General features: G+C 46.9%; 1 protein-coding gene across 7 annotated transcripts in view; it reads left to right on the top strand.

The window, feature by feature from the left end:
• GRIP2 (glutamate receptor interacting protein 2) overlaps positions 1-10,048 on the top strand; it is a 266,026-nt gene that overhangs the window by 250,699 nt on the left and 5,279 nt on the right. For 5 of the 7 annotated variants that reach the window (XM_017732544.1, XM_017732542.1, XM_017732543.1 and 2 more), the window contains exons 20-22: positions 1,947-2,100; positions 5,020-5,140; positions 8,604-8,840. In XM_017732544.1, coding sequence (XP_017588033.1) covers positions 1,947-2,100; positions 5,020-5,140; positions 8,604-8,840 — 512 coding nt within the window. The other 2 variants (XM_017732548.1, XM_017732547.1) reach the window with 2 other exon arrangements.

The following is a 10,048-nucleotide window of genomic DNA, read 5'->3' as shown; positions in this document are numbered from 1 at the left end:
CTATCCCTGCACCTTCTTTCAGTCTCTGTTGGTCTGAAGTCTTAATTTGGGAGCACAGTTGGGACTGGAGGCATCATTAAGGAGGAATCCCCTAGCCTTCATAATGCTGCAATCCTTCTCCATCTAATTGAATGTTAGCACAAGTTGGACACTGGGAAGTGATTACTTTCCCAGTAAATTGAGAACAAGTAATTGAGCACAGAGCCCCAGGGAGTGGGGCTGGTGCCAAGTTGCCCAAGATCCACACACTGCAACTTTGCTTCAGGGGCTCTCTTGTCTTCCCTGGTAATTGCATTCGGCTGCATGGTGGTGCAGTGGTGCTGGCTGGGAAGGGGGATGCTGAAAGGTAGGGAGAAGGGCTTGGAGGGTTGCCCATGAGATGGGCAGGGAAGGTAGGGGGCAGGGAAACCTGGGATTCAAAGAGCCGGGAGATTGGGGGTTACACCCCAAATGGAGAACTACAGATCAGGCTCTGCAGCCTTGTCGGCTTTTGGGTTCATCCACAGCAGTAGGAAACAGCTCAAGGAAGGATTTTGGCTGGGAAGCTGTGCTGGGCATGGTGGGAACATGCCACCAGGTGGCTCTGAATCCCAAGGATCTAGCCCTTCTCTCTGGAACTAGGAGGTGAATTCATAACGGCGCCAAGTGACTGCTGTGGACACGTGCCCCTGTGCCCAGCCCAGACCTGCTGCCCACCCGCAGCAGGGACCTGCATCCAGGGCCCTTGTCCTGCTCTGGCAGGCGGTGTGTGCCTCTCACTGCTGTAAGATGTTGGCAAGCAATTTTCCTGGGGCTCTCTCCAGAGAAGTCTAACCTTTAAAAACACACAGAGGAAACACACAGTTAAGTGAAATAACAGGCCTTGGCATTTTCAGAGAAAGTGTTGGCGTTGTCTTTGGGTATTTCCAGTGCTCTTAGCTGTTTAGGAGGTGAAGTCTCCCTTAATTACATGTTTCTCCATTACTTCTTCCTGTTCGCTTGGCACAGCGTGTATGGGAGCGTATGGCGTTTCTTGGAAAGGCTCTGAGGATTTCTCTGAAACACTGAATGGGCAGTTAGGAGGTGGGCAGGGGACTCAGGAGATTTATTTCTACTGCAGATGGCACTGACACTGTTGTGGAATGTTCTGTTTTGGAAGTTTTCTTTTTTGGCAGCTTCTCATGAGACCCGAGGATCTTGTGACTTGGTAGTGATGGATTTTCATCTCTGGAGTAAGGCACTGCAGTATGGAAAAGTCCATGGGGGTAGATGTAGTGAAACTTGTCTGATATCATACTAACAGTCTGTATTGATCTCCTGTCAAATGTGATACAGATGAGCCTCCTCTGCTCTCAAGTCAGCAGAGTTTTTCATCCTATTCCTTGCCTTTCATGCACACATCCATGAAGCAGTTTCCTGTGCCTGCACCAGTTGATCCCAAGGGCATGGGAATTCTGAGGGAACCAGCTGGCAGCCCTTAGGATCAGAACTGACCCTTCCTCATTACCACTGCTGAGGGAAGCTTGTCAAGATCTTCCCTTTGCCCTTTGAAGGATTTGTATTTAAAGGTGGCTGATTCAACAACATCATTTCTGCTGGGTTCAGTGTGGAAACAGGAGCTGTTAACCGCAGCTGGAACTGGCTGGGGCCAGGATCTGCATCTGTGGGTACATGTACTCCCAGGTCTGTGGATCCCAGACCCACACTATAAAACTACTGAGAAGCACAGGACAGAAGGAGAAATGGGGCATCCCATGTCAACATCCTGAGAAGCTGCCTTGGTTAAAGCCAGAAGAGATCAGAAGAACTGCTTTTGGATGACTGAGATTGAAAGTGTGCAATCCATGTGGCCTCACGTTTGGGACCTAGGGAAGGAGGCTCTCCTGGCTCTGCATGTCTCACTTCATTTGGGGTTTCTGACCAGGTATTGCCCTTTCTCTTCCTCCACTCCCTCTTGCCTTCCCTAGGTACCTATATACCCCAGGCTGCCGGCATAGCCCTCCATCCACACGAGTGGAGACACAGCAGGCAAAGGAGCAGCACCCCTCCAGCAGACCCCAGGAAAAACTACCCCTACATGGATGGAAGCTTCAGTGAAGATGACTGGGACAAGCCCAGCAGGTACGGAGAGGTGGGAGGAGGCAGGGAGGTGTTTGGAGGTATGGGTGTCACTGCATTAGGGACAAAGGCGGCATGGGAATGTGATGGAGCAGCCAGTGATGTCCCTATCTTGGCATCAGGCAGCCATGGGGAAGGATGCTGGTGGTGCACTGGCTGTGTTGGGCCACCTCCACATTGCCAGGTTACCCTGAGTGTAGCTCTGTGACACCTCTGCCATAGCCAGGTGACATTTGTGTCTGGAGTTAGGGTGGTCTCAGCTGCATGGAGCACAGGTTCCTACCATGTTTCTTACTCCTGCCATGTAGAGGATGCAGTATTTTCATAGATTCCATGTAATAGACATGGTCAGGACTCTCCCTGTATGTGTTGGCCAGACTTTTTTGAGTAAGGATGCAGCTTCACAACAGCTCACTGCCACAAAGCAAAAGAGGCCAACCAAACTCTTGGAGGGTCAGTGTGAGGTTGCATGTCCATGTTAAAATCTACTGAAAATGTGGCTGGATTTTCTCTCCCATCACACTTTGGCTCTTCCAACACCTCAAAGCTCCACTGAGTGAACATGGTCGTTAATCCCCCAGCTCAGCCAGCATGGGGAAAATTCTGTAACACCCCCTGAGGCCAGGGAGTAGGCTGCAGCTGCCCCTTGCTTTGGGTGAAAATCCTTCTGGAGCTGCCTTGGCCAGAGGCTGCCCCTCACTGAGCCACACGTAATGGAAAAGCCCCATTGCTTCAAAACTTCCCCTCCCCTCAACATTCTCCAGAGTCCCCATAGTTGTGTGTGTCGTGTTGTTACTGTCAGTTCTTTTTTTTTCCTATTTTTTTCCTTAACTTTTGTTTGTCCAAACAAAACCCTTAGAACATCTCATGGCCATTTCCACCTATTTAAAGATGATCAAGCTGGCAGGAAGGCTGGCAGCGCCAGAGACTTTGTTCTTGTTTTGCCTCTCAGCAAGAGCCAGATCACAGAGGTCACTGATCCCTCATGGCCCTCCTGGAGAGGCTGCTGGCAGCTGAAGTTGGCAAATCTGAGCCCTCGAAACCCCCTGTGTCCCTAATGAGGACTCCAAGCCCTGATGTCAAAGTGCAAGTGAAATGGTTCATGCTGCTGACCCCTCTTTATTAGAGAGAAAAACAAACCCTGACTACCTTTAGCCTGGAAAAACCTGCTGATCCAGTGCTGTGGGAGCCCATTCTGATTCATCTGTGTCCTGGATGTGTTTGTGTATTGCTGCTCTGAGAGGCAAGACACTGGTAACTAGAACGGACATTTGCCTTTTTGGGAACCTGAGAGCGGAGGAAGGAAATGAGTAAGGGGAAAGAATCAAAAATCCGTTTTTAGGGGAAATTTTGGTTTGTTTTTATAAAGTCTTGCTGGGTGTTTATTTGACCTTTCTGCCTGGTGTAAAGGCTACTGTCCTTTAAAAGCTGATGAAAGGTAGGGGGTGAATTTAAAATACAATAAACTATGTCAGATACTGCTCTCTTCAGGAAGTCCATGATCCCACAAGGAGCAAATGGGTGTGTGAGTGAGTTTCTGCCTGCTACAGACTCCTATTTCAACCAGGGGATGAAAAGGAAAGCATGTGCTAAAGACTTTGCAGTTGTTAGACATCTGAAAAAAGCTCTATTAATAGACCAAGGGGTCATTATATATTTAATGGAGGCCAAGTTCTCTGTGACATGTACTCAGGTAAAATATATTGACTTTGCTGAGTGGCTCTGGTGGATGAATGTCCCTTCCTGTCTGTGGAGCTGAAGACCGCAAGGCCATGCAAGATACTACCAGATGTTGCAGAGCTGGGCCATCCTCCATGCAGCTCATCTTATAAGATATGTATAAGATGCATTAGGGCTGCCCTAATGTCCCCTTGGGCTCTCTTTCCATGACACATTAGTGGGTTTATAGTGATCTTGATTTAACACCACAGAGAGTTTCCTTCAAGAGGCTCCTGTTAAACAGAGCACTGGTGGTCTGAGTTTTGCAGCCTGGTGTTCAGTAAGCAATGTCCAGCATCACCTGCTTTTCTAGCTTGTTCAGAGGATTTCACCATGTTTGATTCAGAGGTATGAGAATTGACCCTGGCTTGTGGTCAGATATAAAAAGTGCTGAAACTGCCAAGATGGGGAATTGCAGAACCCCCAGCACATGGTGTTCACATTAACATGTGTTTGTACCAGCTTGAGAGAGGTTCTCTCTAACCTTACTCTCTGTTGTAGACAGAACTGGTGGCAAACTTTGCACAGCTGTAAGTGCCAAGACTGCTATACAGCAAAAAAAAGAGAGACCTTCTGAAAGTAACAGCTCAGTTCCCTGGCCATCCCAAAGCAAATGAAACTCGGTTTGTATGGGTTGTACATGACACTGTTGATACTGCTGGCCGTAGTGTGCGTTTGCTTGTCCAGCCCAGGGCAATCATTTTTATATACATCTTTGCATTATTTACTCTCATAGAGACCTGATGTATTTATCATTTTCTCACCATGTCTGTTACCCTCTGTGTTTTTCTCTCTCTTCTCAGGTGTTCTGTGTCTCAGATCTGAGCTCTATTCCATCAGCCTTTGTACTAACAGTCTCTGAGGCTCCTGGTTTACCCATAACGCATCCTTTTCTCTTTCACTTCTCTATTTCACCAAAACGTCTTCCTAAACCTACAATCTTCCTACAGGCACTTTTTAATTTACCCTTTGAACTTTGACATTACTACACCAACTTAATTCTTCCTTTGAAGGACACTTGCCCCGTTAGTAAATGCATGGAGGTCTCGTATGTGGACTCTTGTTTGAAAAGTTCATATTGTTTGCTTTTGTATATGAAGACTCTTCAAGTCTGCTTTTACTGGTGAACACTTGCTGTAGCCTTGCAGCTTTCACCCCGCTGCAGAAGAGTGCTGACAATATTTGGTTCCTACGTTACAACAGATACCCCAACCGCCAAAATGGCCTTGAGACCACTCACGAGGACAATTTTTGGCGTGTTTTTGGAGAAGCTTTGGAGGATTTGGAAACATGCGGCCAGTCTGAACTTTTGAGGGAGATTGAGGTAAATCACTTTCTGAATTTGCTGCTGACCTGACTGTTTTGCTCTTTCCATAAGTGTTAGACCGTTTCCCCAGATCTGTTACTTGCCCATAGCATCCCTGAGCTGCCGGTGGTGTGAAGAAGGGTTTGGGTTTAATTCACGTCAGGCTTTGTGCCAATGGGTAACTCTGCCTCATTCTACAGCTGCTTGCGTGTGCTCTTGCCCTGAGCCCGTGTCTTGCCCGCCAGGAACTCCACGCCCTTTTCGCGAACTGTTGCTGGCTAATAATCTTCACATGACAGTTGGCAAGCCTTCCCTATCCAACTGTAAACCCTCTCCTTGGAAAGATATTGTCTGTCCAAAGCACTTGAAGGCCAAGTGAAAGGAGCCCCTTAGACCCCCATTGGGACTGAAGCCTTGGCTTGCTTCAAGTGCAGACAGCACACGTATCTTGCATTCAGCTGTCACTCAGCCGGAAACTGTTTTAGAGAAATAGGTAATTGGAAGCTTTTCAGCCAGCCTTCCCCATGGAAAAATCTGAGAAAGTAATTGCTTCCTGCAGAAATAAAGGTGTTTCCTCTCTTCACAAACCACTTTCTCTTTTCTTTATCCAAAATGCTTTGGAGGTCATGTTATTGTGTCCGGTTATAGGATGAGGAGCCTGGATTTCTAAGTCATGGGATGCAAATAAAGGCCCCCCTTGAGACTGTGAGCAGCAGGAAGAAACCTGCCTGGCAGGATGGGGCCTGTGCTGCTCCCTTCCCTAGTTCAGCTCCTACAGCCTGAATGAAGGAGGAGGACCCCGTGAGACCATCTCTCCCTGTGCCTTCCAGGTGCAGAGGACTGGAGAGAACTCACTGGATCATGCCCTCCACCACTCCCAGTGGGACAGGTTTTATGTACAGTTGCATATTGCTGAGGCTTCAGAGAAAAAAAGGCAACTTCTGACTAATTGAAGGTCAAAAAGGAAAGTCATGTTTTGGTTTGTATTGTGACAAGGGACTTGCTAATTGTTCTTTCCTCCTTGATCCTTAGCAACTGTAAGTGGAGGAGGAAATATCAATTAAATGTATTGTGCTGAAGCATGGAATGCTGTTTTTATTATCTTAACTGCTTCAGAAAATGACTTAAAAAAACATCAGAACACACTCAAAATCCCAAATCCCCAGCCCTCCCAAACTATAACTTTTTCCCTTGATCACTTATTTCCTGGATCTGAATGTATTTAGAAATGAGTTTAGGCAGCTGCTCTCAACCTTTCTGAACTGTTGTTGGCTGCTTAAGAGACAGTACCTCTCTGAAATGATGCATAAATATTGCTTTTCTGCTGGCATCTAAATGCAAAAGAAGGGATTTGTTGGACTCTCTTTCCTTTTCCAGGGATCTGTGGTGCAATTGCTGGTTTATGCTGTTTGGAACTTTGACAGTTACAGAAATGTTTATAAACATGTAAAGGAGTCTTATTGAAAGCTGAGCACCTCCAGGATTTCTGTGTATTAAGCACTTTCCTAGAATATTTTGAAAGTTTTGGGGTCAGAAGGGAAGTGCTCTGTTTTTTAGCAAGAATCTGTTGGGTTCAACTCCCCTTTTATCAAATCCTAAATACTACTAATCCATTCCTCCCTCTCCATGTGCTCAGCCTTTTTGAAGTGTGCTGTGTGATCTGCAGTGCTCACTGGGGCCTTTGCTATATTTCAACATTCTTAGCCCCAGCTCTCAGCCTCCTGTGATTTTATGACAGTCAGAGATTTGATTTGTTTGTATTTTTAAAAAAAATTGGCCCTTCGTGCTTTGCTTTTGAAAAAGAAGAGCCATGCAAGGTGACCCATGATAGCCTGAAAACAGGTTCACACACAGTAGGAATCCCCTTCCAGACTATGAGTATGGGAAGAAACAGGCTTTTCCCAGTAAAGTGTGTGTCTCTGCTTTGCTTTGAGGGCAGCCAAGACATGGGAAAAGTAATGCAGGGCAGCCACAGACCAGAGAAGACTGGAACTGCCCTTTTTGCTGCTTGCACTAAACCTAAAGCTTATGGAAAAACTTCAGGAAATTGCTTATGATGCTGCAAGTAGGATTTAAATGCCATGAAGACGGAAAAGGAGTCAAATGCTGTTGGGTACTGGTTGGTTGTGGTATTTGCAGCCTGTGAGGGAGGGCAGTGGCATGGTGTGCACAGACCTTTCTGTTTTCCCTGATTCTGCAGTGCTGGGACAGCACAGCACAGCTCAGTATCCTGAGGCTGCCCAAGGGCAGTGACCAAATGTACCCTGGTTGGCTGTGCTGTTGTTTGTTAGTCTGCCTGTCAAGTATGTGGTAAGTCAGTGTCCTTCCAGCATGTAGGTATTTGAGTTTTGCCCAAACTTGAGCTGATCAAGTCATGTGTGAAGACCTGAAAAGTGCAAAACTGAAAGGTTTTCTGTATTTCATCCAACCCTTTTTGAGATAACACGGGTACTGCTGGCATTTTCCTACTGCCACCATAATTCACTATGCTTACCTTTGTTCCATCCTGGAGCAAAGAGCTGGAGGGTCTTGATTAGAGAATTAGTTGGATGATATTTCCCCTGGGCACAGGAGCAATTACTCTTTGACTTACCACATTTAGTGTTGAAGAATTTTTCTGTCTGCTCCCTACCTTTCCTTTAATTTCGTCTACCTTTCAACATTTATTGGGACTGCAGACCCTTTGAGCCTGAACTTTGAAATTACAGGTTTCGTTATGCTGTTTAAATGGACTCTATGACCTGGAGCTGGCTGAGGTTCCACAGACTGGATTCTTGACTCCGTCGTTAGCTTTGATCAATGTAATCTCATTAGTGAAAAGCATTGCCAAATGGAGTCGAATCTACTTAAGGGCATCTTTTAATGGATGCTATCAAGGATGACCAGGCTTAAATACTACTTAATTTCATATTTTTAACTCAGTTTTGCTCAGTGACAGCTCCTATTTAGTGACAGATAAAATCCTAATTTTTGTGCAGAATTGGCCTCAGAGGAGTCCCAGGCATTGACTCCCCTGGGCCATTGCCAGCACTATGTGATGCTGGAGGGGAGCTGCAGCCTGCAGAGGTAGGCTGGAGAACCAGGCAGACAATGGTTCCTCTGGGAGCTCCCTGAGAATATTATATTCATCCTTCTTGACTATCAAGATGGTTCATGCACAAGATGAGGCCTGCCTGGCCCTGTTTGTGTAGAAGGGGTCATGGAAAAATAAGGCAATGCTTCACAAATGCTTCCTTCTGAGACTAAGCTCCCTGTTGGGGTGGGGGTGGAGGGCACAAAGTGGCTCAGCCATAGAGCTGGAAGCAGGCTCCCAAGGTCTGGGAATGGCTCTTACAGGCAACAGGAAGAGCTTCTTGGTACTTATTTTCTGATTAATGAGAGCAGTGGTGCCGCCGTGCTGGCTGTGACGCTTTGGTGGCCGCGTGGTCCGTCTCTTCCTACTGCTGACTCAGCAGAGTGACGTTGTGCCCTCGCCCTGCAGGCGTCCATCATGACAGGGAGTGTGCACAACCTGGGCCTGGAGGGCAGCAAGCTGCTCCTGGACTCTGTCAACCCCTCGGGAATGAGCCCACTGAGGAAAGCCAACTCCAGCTGCAGCGACGGACAGACTGAGGGCAGCAGCTCCCCTGCCAAGAAGAACGAGAGGAACCTGGACATGAAGAAGATCGAGAAGGAGATGCAGGAAATCATGTCCCCGACCCCCCTTGAGTTTCACAAGGTTTGTGTCGCCAAGGGTGGGTGTAACTGTGGCACTGTAATACCTCAGTGGTTAAAGCTGTAGAAGCTTTGCAACCTTGTAAAAAATCTGCTTTGCTCAGAGGGACACCCAGAAACTGGTCCTTGTTAAAGCTGGCCTTCACCAAGGTCTGCAGCAAAGGTTTCCAGAAGATCAGATTAAGATGAAGGAGCCCCATCAGAAGAGTAATGGGATTTAGCTGCCATGATTCAGCAGGGTTCAAACCTGGGCTTTGCTATTTCTCTTTATATATAAGGTTTCCAGGTCCTTGTGTTTTGGAGTTTGTTAATTGGTGCTACAGATAAAAGTGAGAGAGCTTAAAGTGTGGCCCCCTGAAGACCCATCAGCTCTTTTCCTGTGGTACACTCCATGTAGTAGGCCACTTTTCAAATAAAAAATGACTTATTTTCCCTCCGCTTCCACTCCAGTGATGGGATACTGGTTTGATTTCAGCATCCAGCTGAACATAGCCAGTTTAACCATTGTGCAAGGCAATGGTAATTAGAAAAAGTAATTAACTGTAGAAGCTGCTGATGTAGAATGCAAGCAGGGAAGGGAGCTGGAGAGGTTTCAAAACTTTGATTGCCTTTTTCTTTCCTAGTGTGACTTCAGAACGAAACCTGTAGTTATGGTAGCTGGAAAAAACAACTTTTTCATGTTTGATCTGCTTTTGCCCTTCAGGGCATGGCAAATGTGTCTTTAAATAAAACTCCTTGGTACCTGAAGGAGGAGAGCTATGTAATTAGGCATGTTATAGAGTGACTCTTCATTCTGCTGGAGCATCTGGTGTTGGCTGTATTCGGAAATGAGGTTGAGGCCAGCTGGGATGCTCCATCCTGATGCATCATCCTGAGCTTTGTCCTTCCCCAGGACCACAGATCCATGAGGCTCACCCAGCCAGGAGCACAGTCATGGATTGTGAGCCATGGGAGAGATTCACTCCCAGTTCATGGGAGGCAAGGGGAGATTTCGGTAGTGTTGGGGAATCTGCTGTCCCTGGTTCCCAGTGTTACCCCAGGGCAAGACACACTTCTAACAGTGCTCTCCTCCTTTAGACAAGGCCAAAGAGTGACATGCCCAAGGGAAGGATGATGAGGTTGCCCATTTCTTGTGCTCAGAATGTCAGCACTTACCGATATGAATTTTCTGAAAAGGACTTGTAAATAATACGGAGAATTTTAGATGTTCCT

This window comes from Corvus brachyrhynchos, unplaced genomic scaffold, assembly GCF_000691975.1.
Source record: "Corvus brachyrhynchos isolate BGI_N302 unplaced genomic scaffold, ASM69197v1 scaffold4, whole genome shotgun sequence".
In the NCBI taxonomy this organism is placed as follows: Eukaryota; Metazoa; Chordata; class Aves; order Passeriformes; family Corvidae; genus Corvus; species Corvus brachyrhynchos.
This window is presented reverse-complemented; position numbering and strand designations above follow the sequence as displayed.